The 18,375-nt window shown below is 37.0% G+C and overlaps 1 protein-coding gene across 1 annotated transcript; it reads right to left on the minus strand.

Annotated features, from left to right (window-relative positions):
- Window positions 1-10,063: 10,063 nt before the first annotated feature.
- On the minus strand, window positions 10,064-12,170 carry LOC306855500 (homeobox protein MSH-D). Its single transcript, XM_079394257.1, has 2 exons — window positions 11,821-12,170; window positions 10,064-11,143 (listed from the first exon to the last, which is right to left on the minus strand). The coding sequence occupies exons 1-2, from the start codon at window positions 12,122-12,124 to the stop codon at window positions 10,722-10,724; spliced, it is 726 nt and encodes a 241-aa protein (XP_079250383.1). The 5' UTR covers window positions 12,125-12,170; the 3' UTR covers window positions 10,064-10,721.
- Between the last annotated feature and the right edge of the window lie 6,205 nt (window positions 12,171-18,375).

Consider the following 18,375-nt stretch of genomic DNA (forward strand, 5'->3'; position numbering starts at 1 on the left):
ACAGGAAATCTGTGACAGGCACATGGGCTACATATACTGAAGATCATCAAATGCGAGACACTATATCTTTTTTGGAGGGTGTCAAAGGTGCTCAGTGTTGATCCTTTCTTCTGAAGGACATGAACTTCACGGTTTTCTAAATCCATCTGTAATCCACATCACACCACATTGACATGATATAATAATTCAGACCAAATCCTTCCTTCCAAAGCTGTTCTTTGTCTTTATAAATTGTTATATATAGTCCAAATGAATGAATGAATAAAATAAATAAGCGTAATTCATATGGTCCACATGATTATTATTATTATTATTATTTACTTTTTGTTCCATAAAAAAATAGTCCAATAGCCAAAATTTTTTTTTAAATAAAAATCAATATAGAGCCATACAGAACAACCTAAATAATGTAAATAACTCAAATACAATTTCATTTTTTAGTGAACTATAGCTTATTTTACAAGTCTCACTAACTTTATGAGACTTTATGTTGTACCAGAGCAACTCGCACAAATCACACACCCAAAATCCATGTTTCAGTAACAATCATTCAAATGTCATTATTTTCAGCCAAAACTGTCTAGCCAACGCCAACGGGCACTTCACACATGGCCCTGTTTAACACGCTCTGTACCTTTGTGTCTGACAGTAAATATGGAAATCATCGGCAGATTTTTTCAAATTAACATATGTCTGAGAGAGGATCTGCCGGTTTATTTGAGTAATGTGGTGTTATAAGTGATGGTGCTCTCTGCTGACTGCAGTGTGGTACTGTGCCTCAGCTGACCTTGTGTGCTCAAGTCACACCGCAACTGAATAGCTTCAATTTGGCAGCATTTTGCAGTCAGGTCTGAGAGGCACATATGGCAGATTGATCTCACAAAGCTCTGGGCTGTTTTAAGGGTTCAGTTAAAATGGACACAAGCCCTGTTGCACGTGAGCAACATGAGGACAATAGCGTGTGCTTGTGAAGTGGATGGATTTTTTTTGTGGTATTGGTTGCAACCTTCACAATGTGAATTTTGCAGACTAAACTGTAACTATGAAGCAGTGTTAAAATATATATATTCAAATATCTAATTTGGACTAAAACTAATGATTCGGCAATGTCTGGTTTTTCCTTATATGCCATATTATTATGGAATACTATGCTTACTGCATACCTACATGCTGAATAATGTCTACTACGTTATAAAAATAGAATATTAAAAAGTATGCATGGAACAATAGGAAATAATCATGCAGAGTGATATGTTATATACTGCACATTTTAACAAATAGGTCATCCTGGTTTTCCATGCATGAAGAAAATTGCCCTACAGCACACATCATATACGGTATGCAGCCTATATACTTGGATAAGAAAATAGTGCGCAGATCAATAAAATGGTAATATCATGCTATTCTGACCATGTCTGATAAACAACAGGACTTGCTTAGTCAATTTGTTTAAAATAGTCTTTCTACAGCTGCCCAATATTGCTGGTATACTGCCATCTGTTGGCCATCTTGTTATTAAACAGCATCATATCCACACATTGCCCAAAGCTTTTTTCACCTCTTGATGACTCATACTGACATGCATAGTGCAAGAAATCAGATTAAGTCATCTTCCGCAAGACAAGTTGTAGTGTATGTAGCAGCTAAATCGGCCATTCCCAAAACACAGTGTCATGTAGACTAATTTTTCTGATGAATTTACAATTCCTCAAGAGCACTGGCTCAGAATTGGCTTACACTGGCTTATCTGCTCTAGTTTCACCTCAAAGCCGAGCAGCGCGCCAGAAATTTCCTCCAGCCAGGAGCCATAAAGGAATTAGCCATTTCTGTTTTTGTTAGCTGAGGCTATTCCATCTTTATGGCACATGAAACATGTTGTGTGTCATTCTGCATGCCTCACCCAGTGCAAGATGCTTCATTGTTCGCTCACTGAGCTGGTCTGCACATTTATGTTACGTAAGCTAAATAGATGTTTGATTCTGTCTCCCCCAATGCCCTTCCCGCAAGAGGCAGACACATTCAGTGGCAGCTGCATTGATTTGAAGTGCCGCGGGCAGCTGGGGGATCACAACAAGTTCAGGAGCTGTTTGGGGACATGGCGACAGAAGACATCTTACCCAAAGTTTGGACAAGCCTGCTGCTTCCTTTTCCTATAACAACAGGACTTTGTGTCAAAATATGCTGTGAGACTGTCAGATTTTGATGGAGAGATTTTGAAGTTGTCTTCTATCACTGTTTTTATTGTGTTCTTAATGTTCTTTATGGTTTTAAAATAGTTACGCGGGGGAGTACATTTCCTGTTTTAGCTGAGTGGGCATGGCCTTAATGGAAGCTCAAACTTGTGGGAAGTGCTCATTTCAGCACATTTATGGACATGTTTGTGCAAATGTTTTTGGTTTTGTCAATCCTTTTTGTTTTATGTGCTTATTTACCACTTTTACTTTTTTCCTGTTACAGAATGTGGACAAGGACACAGACTGAAGAAGCAAACAGAGTCTTCATTGACAGTAAAGAGCAAATGCAGATGGCAGGCAGTGTTGGGAAGGTTATGGTCCTTGCACACTGAGTCCGAAATTTTTGTATGCGTTTTAAAAAAAAAAGCTATTCGTCATCCAAACCAATGTGAGCTCGTATTTATTTTTACAGTGTGAACATTTCGGAACAGCGTGCAATGACCTTTACTTTGGACATGTAATTGATTACAAATTACCCTATTTAAAATGTAATAAATAGCGTAACTATTTCAATTAGTTGTAATGGAACTAATTACAATTTATTATATTTTGATTACTTTTTTAAATGTCTAATGAATGTTTTCAGCTATTAATCGTTTCAATCAGTCAGGGTTAACCTTACAGTAGCACTCAACACTGATTGCTGTCAGACTTTCAAAATCCTTCATCACTTGATATAAGATTAGAATAATTTAATTTTAAAGCACAGCCACAACAAAATCTGACTTTAGCAGCTATTTTTACTTTGAGATCGTTCTGAGGTTGAATACAGAATTAAAATCATAAGATATAGTTTAATAGCTATACTACTGTTTTTGTAATCCAATCTTAGCATAGCAAATATGTTAGGAAACACTTGCAATGCCTTGGAAAAAAACAGTTCATCTTTCAAAATAAAGCATAGGCCTATACATGAACTCAAATAAAAAATAGCTAAAAGAAAATATCATTAACCTGATATAAAATCAATGGAAGTTTATGCAATGTCCTCACCAAGATAGCAAACAAGATTGTGTGTGTGTGTGTGTGTGTGTGTGTGTGTGAAAATATGTAACCCATTTGTAATCGTTAACATTTTCATAAGTAACTGTACAGTTACATTTATTTTATAATTAAATTGCATAACTCTGTTACATGTTACTAGTTACTCCCCAACACTGACGGCAGGTAAGTAGTATGAAGGGTTAGAATGCGTGATGAGAATGATAACTGAACTCTTTCAGATGCAAAAGATCATGGAACGGATATATGGTGAACACACACACACCTCATTGCTAGGGGTAAGTAATCCTTAACATTTGACAGGAAACACAAAGGAGGGGAAGACACGCTGGAGACAATCACTGGTGATCGAGACCATGTCAATTAGATGACCCCTAAATACAGATACCCTGTGTGAAGATCTCGTCAAACAGACAGTCATCGGCACAAGACCATGGGAACCAGACAGGTCCTCTGCACAGACCCTGTGGCCAGCTTCGACTCCTTCACCATGTGATGTAGTCAATCATCAAGTGGAAAGTACTGGATGGATGTTCTGAGTGATTCCAGTCCTCAGTCTGACTTGTGTTGGAGCCTGGAATTAAACCACACCAAGTTGGTTTCATCTGGCCAGAGGAGAACTGGCTTCCCGACTGAGCCTGATTATTATAATTTTTTCTCGATTTCTGTCACTGAATGGAGTTTTGGCTTGCTTAGATGGGGACACTTAATTTTAGGCAATATTATTGACTAGATGATGACGACGACATGATGAACTTCCTTTAACTGAAATATTGACCATTTACTATTGTTCTCTTTTTAGAGTTGCTTTACAGCAGAATTTAATTTTGTTTGCATTATTGACACACTACTTTTTTTTCCCCTAGGTACTGTTACATGCCAGTGTTTCCTGTCATATCTATGCAAATATTTGATTTTAGTTATTCAACTATTTATCGTTTAATCGTTTATGATTTTAAATATTTAACGTCAGCGTTAGTTCTGGCAGGCCATGTGAGTCAAGCTTGCATCAGCTGATTCTCAGCTGATCACATCTACCTATAGGAATGTGACACCTATCGCGGCATTCCTATATTAGATCTATTCGGTATTATTCAACAGCTTTTTCCGCTTGCTCAAGAGCAAATTACCCTCCTCCATCCCCAACTCCTCCTTTCGCCACAGTCAGGACTTGGCTTTCTGATATTCCTTGCTGTATCAGATTCCTTTATCTTGAATTATGTGTTACACTTAAATATCATTAAGTACATTAATGCTATCTGGCTTGTTCTGTTCTGTTTACCCTAGGGGGGTTATTTTGCTGCTCTCCCTGATCATTCATGACAGGATGCATGGATGGGCAGGGAGTTTTTGCCCAGAACAGAACCATACCGCCAAACCAAACTTTATGCTAAGTATCTATCATTTTGACGATAGTGGTCCTGACAGAACTGTATTTAACTTCAGAGTGATCTCAAAGTAAAAATAGGTGCTAACTAGGGGTGGCACGGTACACAGATGTCACGGTTCGGTACGTACCTCGGTTCGGGGGTCACGGTTCGATACAATTTCGGTACAACAGGGAAAAAAAAGACATCTACTTTGCTCAGTTTCTTTTATTTTGATGTGAAAATGCTAAATATTATTACATGTTATATATATAAAATCTGTTTTGTTTTCATTGTGAGTGTACACAAATAAAAGCAGACCTTTAACTACAAGCAACAGCACAAATAAAAATACAATAGAGTAAAGATACAAATAAAATAATCAGTGATTTTCAGGGGTTTTTTTAGGTACAGAAATTTAATAAAGTAATCAAAGGTAAAACAGCATTGCATATTTGACTGTATAAATTAAAGATTACTCTTTATTAAAGTTACAAAAGCGATTCAATCAAGAGCAGTGAGTGATTTCTTTGTTGTTGCTGTTTATTTAATATTAAGAAAGTGCTGTCACTTTTAAGAGAAAGCACTGATACTGTACGCCCAGCCGGCTATATCTGCTATAGGATACTTACCAAGACGGGCATTTTGACAGAATTTTGTGTGAATTTATCCATTCAAACACAATACTTCAGAGAGAGCTTCATATTTGCGCGCGTTCTGAGGCGCAGGTTTGTGCGCTTCTGATGAACGCACGCACAAATCTTCTCACTGCGCGCGCGAGCTCGCGTCCTCTGGCTCTTAAATATTTGAGCTGGCAAAGCTTACATGACTTTAGTTTAAACACCGATATCAACGTGTGCTGTTCAGATCTCACCTGTGTGCGCGCTATCAGCACCCGGGTGATGACGGAATAAATGCTCATATTCCAGCATACGGCACTCGCATTGAACAAGAGTGAATGATTTGTCCACTTATTATTATTTTTTTTTCTTTCTCATCGCTGTTGTTGTAATGTACTGGGAAGCCAGAATGCGCATCCATTAACAGAAACATACATTAACCCTATTTGTTTTACGTGTTATTTATAACAAACCACATGCGTTGTCAGAATTAAGTTGAACCGCGGTCCTAGCGCGTGCCGAACCGTGTGTGGAGAACCGTGCGGTTCGGTTTTTTTCCGCGAACCGTGCCACCCCTAGTGCTAACGTCTGATTTTGTGGTGGCTGTGCTTTAAAATTAAATTATTATAATCTTAATTCAAGTAATGAAGGATTTTGAAAGTCTGACAGCAATCAGTGTTGAGTAGCCTACTACTGTAGGTTAACCCTGCCTGGTTTAAAATGACTGGAAATGATTAACAGTTGAAAACATTTGTTAGAAATTGAGAAACGTAATCAAAAAGTAACAAAATGTAATCAGTTACATTAAAGAGTTACTCCACCCCAAAATGAAAATTTTGTCATTAATCACTTACCCCCATGTCGTTCCAAACCCGTAAAAGCTTTGTTCGTCTTCGGAACACAATTTAAGATGTTTTGGATGAAAACCGGGAGGTTTATGACCGTCCCATTGACTGCCAAGTAATTACCACTGTCAAGGCACGGAAAAGTATAAAAAACATCATCAAAATAGTCAATCTGCCATCAGTGGTTCAATCTGAATTTTATGATGCGATGAGAATACATTTTGTACGCAAAGAAAATAAAAATCAGCCGCGCCACAAGGATATGTTTTGTACGTGTATTTACGCTTTGATTTGAACGAAAATAGCGTATCCTTGTGGCACGGCTGACATAGAAGACCGTATGCCGTTTGAGCCCAGTGGATAATCTCTAAAATGGTGCTACAGTGACGCGGACAGACAGAGAGAAGACGAATTGTTGAAAAAAAGACGTTATTTTTTATTTTCTTTGCATACAAAAAGTATTCTTGTCGCGTCATAAAATTCAGATTGAACCACTGATGGCAGATTGACTATTTTGATGATGTTTTTCATACTTTTCCGTGCCTTGACAGTGGTAATTACTTGGCAGTCAATGGGACGGTCATAAACCATTCCGGTTTTCATCCAAAATATCTTAAATTGTGTTCCGAAGACGAACAAAGCTTTTACGGGTTTGGAACGACATGGGAGTAAGTGATTAATGACAAAATTTTCATTTTGGGGTGTAGTAACCCTAATAAAGTAATTGAAATAGTTACACTACTTATTACATTTTAAACAGGGCAACTTGTAATCTATAACCTATTACATTTCCTAAGTAATTTTCCCAACACTGTCTACAAAGTATTTGAGATGAAAACCATGGCACTGGGAGTTCAAGATTTCCTCCAGAATCAGCTGAAGGGGGTTCCTTTGCTGGGTCAGGCTCTGTGGAAACAGAAACAGGAGAGTGATGAGGCTTGAAGAGTGAAACATGGAAGGGTGAATCTTGTAGTGTGTGGGGAGTTGCAACTGACACGTGACTAGGTTGATCTAATGAGTGATGGTAAAGGGGCCGATGAATCTGGCAATGAGCTTCTTGATGGGTAGGCACATCCTGATGATAACTGAACTTTCCTTTATTGTAGGTGCAGGAGATCATGGACAGTGGAACGGATGGATGGTGACCACACACCAAGTCGCTAGTGGTAGGTATCCAGGTAATCCATTAACATTTGACACAGGAAACACGAAGGAGGGAAGATATGCTAGAGCACATGTAAGCAGTCTAATTCGAATAAACGAGACCAGACAATGAGGAGAGATGAGGTGTGTTCTTAAGTAGCGATACTGGTTGAGTGAATCAGATGAGGCACAGGTGTGGCTCTGGTTAGTAGTCGGGTGAGTGTGTGCGCTGTGATTGGATGGACTCAGAGCCTGGCCGATCCATGACATTTCCTTAATTCTCATGTACTTATTAATCATAAAGTGAGGCAAGAGTTTTTTCTAAAAATGGTATGTTCCAATTAGTAAGACTTCTATAACTAGTAGCAAGGGGAATTGGACAAATTAAGAGCAAGTCAAACAAGATTATTATAGCGCCACTAAAGCGTGGTAAACTCCACCATTATTTGCATAGAGGGGAGTTGGTACTGTTTTAGTACCTTGTTTTTATAATTACCTTTGTTTTAATGGTCTTAAACATATTTATTTGTTCACTTTGTCCATCTGCTTTAAATAAACACCTCTGTGATGCCAACATCACTCCCATGTTTACATCTCGATGTGATCCACCTTGTGATCAACATACACTTTTAAAAATATAGGTTCCAAAATGGGGTTCTTGCTGTGACCATTTTTAGGTCTCCAAAGAACATTTCTGTGAATAGTTCTTAAAACAACCATTTTTTCTTAGTGTGAAGAACATAAAAAAAAATAACTTCTTTTTTTTTTTTTTTTTGCCATAAAGTCTGAATAGATAAATAAATAAATACAAATTAAAGTAGCTTGGCATAAATGGATGGATGGATGGATGAATAGGTGAATAAGGAAGTAAGTAAATTGTCATGTGTGACTACCCAGAAAATGTAATGATATTTATAAATGACTAATTCATAATAGTTGTTTAAAATAAAATAAAATAAATACTTTAAAGCTTTTAGGTGTGTGCACTGACATGTACTCAACGTGTAAGGAACATGCATTCCTACTTAGCAGTTATTGGCTGCAGCACAGAGTAATAAAATATAAAACATAGTAGCCTAAATGATTTTCATAACCATAAACACCATATTAAGCAAAAAAGTTGACTTGGAATGCATAAAATATCATACAAGGGAATACCACAAGAAAGTCATTTTGATTTGTATCTCACAATGGTGTTGTTCTTCCTGTAACCAGCAGAGGAGGTCGAAATCAAGAGAAGAATGGAAGGAACAACATTGAACATGGACAACATGTTCCTGACACAAGTGTACACTGTACAGTCATCATCTTTAATGTGGCGATAGAATATGTCAAATCACATGCAGTCTAAATCTGGGACATTCTGTGCACATAACGTCCACAGTTTACCTTTTTTAGGGCTTAGTGTGCACAACATTAAAGGATATTAATTAAATACTTGATTCAATTATTTTGTCAGTGGTAATTACTGTATTATAGGCGTTTTGAAGACTTAATCTGGGAGTGTAGGAAATCATGACTTTAATAATCCCCATCTCTAATTTTATTGGAAACATTTTAAAATAAGACTGGCACCATTACCCGCTCTGTTTTTAAGTGCAATGAAGCTTGATTTTTTTTCCTACTGAAGTGCAATGAAGCATGTGTAAAAAGAATAATAGTGCATTTCTAAATGAACCCATTTCCCCCCTTTCAAATGATTTTTATATAGGCTATTTCTCTGACCGAATGGAAACCCAGCAGTTAAATACAATTATTATTTCTCCATGTAAATGCAATTTTAGAATTGTAGCCCGATTAAATTTTACTCCTGAAAATCAATAACTACATCAATCAATCAATAGTAATAATGATAATAAAATAATTAATTTAATCACTTAATATAATTCCACCAAGACCAATCTGGAAATAGATCTTCCTGATTTTTCCAATGAGAAACAAAAAATAAAACAGACTGCACTTATTAATATATGGCAGGTATTTAAACAAGTTCTGAACAACTTGACAGCTTAGTGAATTTAGTTTCAGAGAGCCTTTTGACTTTTTTTTACACCACAGGATCAGGCAAATTGCCCAGATTTACTGCACTCTCGTAAGTGGCTCAAAGCCGACATTATAAAACACATCCACGAACACTTTACTCTGTGTTTGATTAGCGTGACTGGGTTCTTGTTTTGATTAAAGGAAGCTCATGAGTAAAGTGCTGACCATAAACGATTTCCTCGTTGCATCAAAGTCACACGGAAGCAGTAAAACAGGCCCTCGAACGTCCCCATTTATAGAGCCACAACTTAATGATCAAGCCATAACAAGGCAGTAAAGAGCTAAAACCGAACTAATCGGTAACATTTTAGCACACCTTTCAATAATAACATCACTACTGTTTATCATTTTTAACAAATCATTATTTAACCATTGACCATTTAACCAACTGCTAATATGAATATTGTTTGTTAATGAATATATAGCTTCCTTGCAGGAATTTTTTTTTTTTAAATAGTAGAATTCATATTCATATATAATTCATTATGCAAGAGTGTATTGATAGTTTAGAAAGAAGCATTCCTGGGAACCAACTGGGTAGTTCCTGTAATATGAATATGAATATGTCTTGGATTTTTAAAAATAACTTTTGAATAAAAAGGTTAACAAATGAGACCTTATTGTAAAGTGTTACCTGCTTTAAAAATAAATAAATACATGTAAAGGTGCACTTAAAAGGAAATTAATGCAGAGAAAATTATGAAAATTAAATGTCACAATAAAATTATGAAAACTCACATACTTTCTCAAACATGAAAGAGGATTATTAATTTAATAAACTAATTTAATAAACAAATGCTATTGTGTTTGCTTGCCAATTGCAGTTTACTGTACATGTCAGATTTCAGTGATGTAAAATTATAGTATAAATATATATAATATATATCCACATTTTAGTTACAAGTGACTAATTTGAAAGACATCTTTGCATATATCATATTCACTGTCAAATTCTTAAATTTCTCAGTGTGAACATACTAATGTATTTATTATATAAAATCATTCACTTTGACGTTTAATTTGTTTAAAAAACGACCTCCGTAAAATATTGTCTGTCAATTAAAGCAATTAAAGTAAAAACAATGTGTAATGAACTTGTCAGAACACATTCTTACAGGATAAAAAATCCATCAACATTAAATGTAGTGGAATTTAAACTCAGTATTATGTACACAAAATAATTATTTTTACAATATATTACATAAAGATGTGACACAAATATACACAAAAGATTTGGCAACAGAATTATCCATCCACAGGGTAAAATTTGATCTTTCAGTCATTGGAAAGTGAGGTAAAATGTCCCGCTTTTTATTTAATATATTTTAAGAGTGAAGGCACATTTTGAAATATTGAATAATTTTTTTGGGTTGGTGCTTTTTTTCGGATTTGGATACCCAAAGTTTGTAAACATTGTCTTTCTGTACATCCACAGTTCAGTACTAGTCAATACTGTAGCACTTCTTCTCAAGCGAGGTGATACATGCTGTACCCTAAAGGTGTTCCATAAAGTCCCACTGGAGCAACAGGCAATAAAGGCCTCTGGTAGGGATACGACGGGCCATAGAGTGAGACGGCCGAATGAAGTTGGGTTCCAAGAGGAAGAGGCAGACTGAAATTGGGGTGGAGGGCAGGTTTGGCAGTCAGTTTGAACTTTTCCAGCTCGGCCTCTTGCAAACGCTTGGCCTTGGCCCGTCGGTTCTGGAACCAGATCTTCACCTGGGTCTCTGTGAGGGTGAGGGAGTTGGAGAATTCTGCTCGCTCGGCAATGGAAAGGTACTGTTTTTGTCTGAACTTTCGCTCCAAGGCCAGGAGCTGTGAGGTGGTGAATGGCGTACGTGGTTTACGGTTGGTCTTGTGTTTGCGGAGAGGACAGGGACTTACCTGGCCTGCGGTGGGAAAAAGAAGGTTTAGTGTAAATGTTAGTGTAGCAAAATGTAACCATTAATAGATTTCTTGTAGATTTTAAGTTGGTAAACACTATATTTTAAACTAATTTAATTATAGTGTTTTCATAGTTCAAATAAAACACACATTTATACAAGTATAGCCTACAAGAATGTGAATGTTTTACTTTATTTTTTATTTTGATAATTGTAATAATAATGATGATGAATGCGAAGGTAGGGGATAAGTACAATTAAAATAAAGCTATAATAACATTTTTGTTATATTTAGTAAATATATTTCAAAATTGTCAACTACTGAACACATGCCGCTTAATTACTAGTGTTATGTTCTGAAATAAATCACAGTTCTCCTAAATAAAATAAGATGTTATGTTTTCAGAGCCGTGGGCCCTCACTAGTTTGCATTAAATGTAGTATACTTTCACAGTCTATTAAGCATGTATTCGCTTTAGATGCAAAGTGCCTAATTAGAAGTAATATGATGTCGGCTAATTATAAATTAAGAAGATAGCATTGCCACTTTTTAGATCTCTTATAAGTATCAATAAAATGTGTCAAATTGCTCGTTTTAGGAAAGATAATTTTATGACTCTGTCGTAATTTATATAATTTAATTTAAAGCATAAACAGTTAGTTCAGAAAATGAAATTGCTTACGTGTTTGAGCGAATCTAGAGTTCATAACCCATGGTGTACAGTCATCCGGCTCAGGGGACTCCGATTTGACGGGTGAGGTTTGCATAAAGTGCTTTTGTATTCCAGCCGAGCCACAAGAATCCCTGATCTCAGGCTTAGCAAACTGGCTGAATACATCCTCCTCTCGCCGTCTTTCAAAGTCCTTACTGGTTTTGTGGCTAGATATAAGAGACTCCACGCTGAACGGGTGGCTTGACACTTGGGTTTTGCGCTGCTCCATGACTCGATCTCCGTCTGATTCCTTCAAGCTCGCGGACGCGGACATCCTCCTCGCGACAAGCGTCTAGACGCACGAACTTCAAAGTCACTCTGACGTCTCATGCAAAAAGTATGAAGCCTTTGATGCCTCGAAGCACGCGGCCACAACAGAACTTTCAGCCAATCAGAGCGCTGCCAAAATAGGCAGCGCGCTCTGTTACTCCTGATTGGCTTACTGAGTTTGTAAGAAAGTGTCCATCATTATGATCGACAAAATGACAGCGATAGATTTATTAAAAGATTCTGGAAATTTGGTAAGTAGCTATGGATTAATAGGAAAGAAAGATAACAATGTAGACTGAGTAGCCTAAATTAAACATATTTACAGTGACTTAGAAGCTTAAACACTAGTTGAGTTAGTTGTTTGTAGTTCTGTTAGTTCACACGATTCTAACAAACTTTCATAAATTGAACAAAATTCATAAGTTAATTCTGCAGGGTCATGACAGTTCTTAATAAAGCAGATAGACAGTCTGTTAGACAGTTGTTTTTTAATGTAAATAGGCTAACCACTGTACCACTTTGACAAAATATGCTGTTTTCTTTTATCATGTTTTAAAAATGTGGCATTTTTAAGTATATTTTTTTATGTTTAAGTATGTTTTTTTTTATTATTTGCCTGAAGACACAATCATTTTGTTCCATTCTGCCGATCTGCTTCTTGTGCCTTTTGAAGACAAGAGTGCCTTGAGTGTTATGTTTATCTAAATGTTATGTTTATCGTAATTATGATTATTATTATTATTATTTTGCTTATTAGTATGGTTGGAATTGGATTATTGAAGGTCAGCAATAAAAACACAAATTAATAGAATGGGATTAAAAACATAGGATTATAATTTATATTAACATTTATTTATTGCAAGTTTGCATCTGAGTTTAATTTTCACTGTTTTTATTCATTTTGTGGAATACGGAAATTGTTTTTGTGTCAGTGAGATGAGTAAATGCATGTTCACATTTAGTCTAGAACTACAGTAAGTATCATGTTTCATGTAAGTATCACACAAAACACTTATTATTCCTGATCTCTCTCAACATGGAGACAGGAGAGCTGTCAGTCAATAAATGGGAAAAATGGGAGTTACTTTTTTTTAAGAAAGTAACTCAGATGTTTCCTTTTAAATTAAAAAAAGCAATGTGTTACTTTACTAGTTACTTGAAAAAAGTAATCTGTAACTTTCGTTACCTGTAATGCATTACCCCCGATACTGGCCCAGACAAATACAAGAAAATGAGCTTGAGGCATTACAGTGCAATGTATCATTTCTATCCAAGGTATAAATTGAAGTGTTATTGTTTGCTTTAAAAAGTTATTTTGCCATTTTCTGTCTGCTATTTCTTTTGCACACCATCTAATCTCCTTGAAAAAAGCATTTGTTCCTGGCAACGGCTGTAAACTGCTAACGAAAGCATTAGGGTGTTTACTCTTCAAACATGAGAGCTAGTTTCAAAGTGAAGCAAATTATCGCACTGAGAGAGAAAGGAAATGTATTTATCATGAAATGTATGTCTTGTGGACACTGACGCTGAGAAACTGTACAGTAATAAGGCATTTAACAGAGACGGATTACTTTTGGTCTCGTCCTAGATGGGGGAATTGTTTGTAACCATGACACTTAGGGTATTTGGGCAATCACACTTAAAATAAACATCACCCTTCTTCTCTTGTAATGAATAGCTGGAGCAGCAATCAGCTGCTTGTTGGACTGGTCTTTATGTGTGTTTGTATGTGCACTAATGCTGCAGGGTGAGATTCTGCTAGCTTGTCGTTCCCAGGAGCCTCAGCGCGTTTATTAAGCAGGGTGATTTCACAGACAATCTGAGGTTTGTGAAGGCGCCAGTGAGCGGGGAGATGAAAGGCGCCTCTCCTCGGGGGAGAAACTGTGGCAGTTTAGCGGCTCCACTCAGGAGGAGTCGCCTCCCTGTACACACACACACACACACACACACGCAAACACACACACGCAAACACACACGCATGCACACACTCAGCCGTCACGCCCCTGCCCTTAGGCACCTTGTCGAGCGCAATCCAACTCTTTGCGTAGATGGACTGAGAAAGACTTCTGAACTGTAGTGATAGATGAGAAGGACATACGCTTGCAGTTGAGGATCATAGGAGCTGACAGAAGACATATGAGAAATACTCACCATGAGAGAGAGAAGAAAAAGCAATGTTATGCCTTAAATATAGCGTTCAACAGAAATGCAGGAAAATTACCCTTTAGGATAAGCCTTTCTGAAATTGACCAACACATCCTCTTTCCTTCCTCTCTGATCTCTTCGACCTTTGTAAATAAACGGAGGCAGGTTTGCCAGAGAGTGCAGAAAATGTCAAAAAGAGCGCTCCTGGTTTTTCTGGTATGTTTGGACACACCTTGAGCATTGTAATTATGGGCTCAGCCTTGCAGTGCAGGAATGCTTGTGTAGCTATTTGAATTTCTTCAATCTAACAAACTGTTTACACATCTATTTGCCCAGCTTTACACACGCTATGATCCACCAAATTAAACTTGCACCTGGCCATATGATTTCTCGATCGTTCTTTACACAATAGGGATTTCTGTCAACTGAACATGATAGAGATTGGCAGATGTTATCTCCCTACCGCTGGTTTAAATGTGAACATTAAATATGATACTGTCAACTTTACGTCACATTGTTCAGTTTTTAAACATTATCTTAGTTTAAACTAAATACTCTCAGGACATGTAAGAGTCAAAAGGGATAGAGTAAGAAGGTGCAATGCAATGCAAATCTTGTTTGAGGAGAGCAACTTATGTGTATTGTCTTTGAACTCAGATAATATAGAAAATAGGGATCACAAGCCTTGTCTCACTAATTACACTGCATGACAAGACTTGGCACAGGTGACAGCAACTGTCATCACTTTGTTTTTATTAGTACCTTATTAGGCTTCCGGAGCCTTCTCTTAGAGCAAACATTTGCTGTAATGAGAGAAAATTGCTACCCACCAAAGGAGGATGGCGCCAGCCTCAATTAGCTCAAGGGAGGAAGGTATTACTTAGAGGCAAATAAATTATCATGTAATATAAAAAATGATTCACTCAACATATGATAGGTTCCCTGCTGTGCAAGTCTACCTTTTTGTTGATAAATACCTGCTAAGTATTTTTTTTTTAAAGAACTGAAAATGTAACTGTTTCTTTAAAAGGAAGTATGTTATGTTATTGTATGGTTTATTGTCACAGTCACCTCCAACTTGTTCACATGAAAGTTAAGCCATTATTACTGTGATATTGTTCTTTAAAGCTTGTGACTAAGGAAACTGCAATATAAATATAAACCAATTTACTTTTTTATGTTTAGATTTTTTAATGCATAGAAAAACATGTATGCATATGTAATGCATAGAAAAATATGTGTATGTTCCACCATCCCTGCAACACTAAAAGCTTGGAATATGAATTGTTGGATATATTCATTTTTTATCAAGGTGATACATGGTAATAATATGTCACTCTGCACTTATTATTAATGAAGGCAAAGTATTTAAATAAAAGACTTTCAAATGCTCATTAAAAAAAAATCCCTACAGAGAAGGACCAAACAAACAACATTCAGCTGGCCTCCTTTTGGTTCTGGGTCCTCTTATTGGATCCCTGGAGATGTGCCATGCTTTGTAATCACAGATTGCCGCCATGCCAGATCCCTGAACCGATGAAGCCATTAGGGTTCATGACTCACCCACCTTCATGACTAAAGTTTCTGTGTAAACGCCCACAAGTAAATGAAGGGGCCCTTGCGCGACCTCTCATTTCTCACATACTGAGCAATGCACGGAAGCATTGATTTATGAGAAGGGTTTACAACACAGAGACAGGCTTTTAATTTAGGTCAAGTCCCAAGCTTGGCATAATTGTTTTTTAAATGTAGGGAATGGTACAAACAATATTGGTTGCCACAGCAAAAGCGTGAAGAAGAATTACCCCTGGAGATATCCGCTCAGGTTCTTCCATCACCTTAGGTTGGACTTATTGTTGACTTGAATGGTGTCGGTTCACCTCAAAGAACTCTTTAGAAAAATTGTGGTTTCTAAATATGGACACTGAAGGAATTAGAATGCGAGCTAAAGCAACTAAACAGACTGAGACTGTTATTCACAAGTGCGGTCACAATAAACCCTCTAGACCCAAACACAAACAGGGCACTGCACGTCACCCGACACCTGGACAGCGGGTGTCCCCTTCATTAATGCGATCCTTCCTGCCCCCCAGCCCAAGCAGAAGTTTGCCTCCGACCCCAACAACATTTAATGAGAGAGAGACGCCAGGCACAGTGGGGCAAGTCAGAGTGGGAGGGACTACCCCCGCCCCCCTTCCCAAGTCCTCTCACTAGAATGGACCCTCAATTGGAGCAGACTGCCAGAGGGGTCTGTCAGGAACCCTCCACCCACAAGTTCAAATGTCAGTGCCCCGGCATGCGCCCTCGGAAAGAAAGGAAAGAAAGAACTTTAGTAGTTTTCTGCCTGTCGTCTAATTGATTGGCAGGCCTGCAAATGAGCAATTCTCTGCTTGTTTTGGTGGACATGGTTTCCACTTAATCAAGTATTGACAGCAATGAATTGTTAATCTACATTCTTCTTTACGTTTTTGGAAGCATTGTTTAGCATTATTTTAGAAATCTCTTAGAAACTAAGGAAACATTGACTGATTTGTTACGCTTTTAGTCCACCAAAATCATTGAGTCAGAGAAGTAGCCACTTAGCCATGACAGTCTGAGAATTGTATAATTGAGTGTATATTAGATGTGACAGGTCAGCTTGATTGTGTTTGTTGTGCGGTTTGGTGCGAGTGGAGAAGTAAGTGAGTGGTGACAGCGTGTCGTGTTAGCAGAGGCAGCCGCTCCGGGATGGTCAGGTTGATTTCATTAAGGTGATGGGACACATGTGCCCCCTTTTTCATCTGCTCTTCGGCCCCCTGCTACTCAGAGTCTTTCAAGTCCCGCTGTCTCCCGATCTGAAGATAATTGTTCACTGTAATACTAGTCAGGAAATGAGCTGATCAACTCCAGATGGATGGACAAGGGAAAGGGAACGACAGAAAGGAAAAGAGAGACAACGAGAGAGTGAGAGAAAGCAAGAGACAGGGCAGAAGAGCTTTGTATCAAGTCAAACATTAAATATTAATGCTGATGCTTTGAGAGCCCTTGATACCACTTGGCTTTAAAAGCTAATACAAAGAGTTCATTACTTTAAAGTTGGCCTGAAGACGACCACAAAGACTCTACTTCTTACACTAAATTCTTATTGGATGACACATATTCAAAGCTGTTGTAAAAATGTTGATATACTCACAGCTGTGACTCGCACATTCTAAAATAATATACCAACTTGCTACATTGCTCGCCTACCGTAAACAGCCTACAGTTAGGCTGTTTTTGTTGTTTTCAAAAAACTAGTACTAGATAAATCACGTTATGTGAAGAAAATAAAGAAATCAAGAAAAGTATTATTTGTGAATAGAATATTTTTGTTGTGCACCATTTGCGATCAAGTTGTAATTTCATCAATTTATGTGAAAAAGTGTGAAAATTACGAGATGCATAAAATCCTACAAAATCGACATATTACTAATTGACAGCTATAGAAACGTAAAACATAAATTAATCTTCTATATCATATTTTATTCTTTATATTTTTTATCATATTTTTACAATTTTATTGATATATTTTATATCCCTTAACCCTACACCTAAACATAACCACCTTACTATTACCGCTGTACTGTTAAATAGTTGTTTTTGAGCTGCTAATCCCACTTCACCTCTAAACCTAACCCTAAACATTCCTTAAAAATAGAAACAGTATAAATAAAAATGTAACAGACAGATACTGTAAGGGCAGTCACTATTAATTTTATTTTACAAAAATATCAAAAAGCAGTACCAAAGTTGTCCAAATGATAAGGATTGCATTTGATATCACTGACCTAAATCCTTTGTCGTCAGGTTTTTTCTTGCAACATATTTGATGAGTACACAGCATATTGAGCCAGGTTAATTTCAAAATACTGCAAATATTACAAGACAAGTGATAGTTAAATGATTAGAGAATTAATGTAATTCATGTGTAGTCTTGTTTAACTTTATGTAATCATTTGAAAAGAGTTGGCACCAGAAGTCACACAGAACAATAAAATAATGTGACTGAAAACATAATCTCTGTCAACTGATTAATTCCATAAATTCAATATTCATAAATAAGGGTTCCTTAAATGTACATCTTTAAAGTTG

The sequence above is a fragment of the Barbus barbus genome (genome assembly GCF_936440315.1).
Source record: "Barbus barbus genome assembly, chromosome: 36".
Lineage (NCBI taxonomy): Eukaryota > Metazoa > Chordata > Actinopteri > Cypriniformes > Cyprinidae > Barbus > Barbus barbus.

Bases quoted from the DNA above. Each gene is read 5' to 3' on its own strand.
- LOC306855500 (XM_079394257.1), bottom strand. From the start codon at position 12,124: ATGTCCGCGTCCGCGAGCTTGAAGGAATCAGACGGAGATCGAGTCATG. The intron at 11,144-11,820 runs GTAAGCAATTTC...TTCCCACCGCAG, and splicing joins CTCTAGATTCGCTCAAACAC to GCCAGGTAAGTCCCTGTCCT.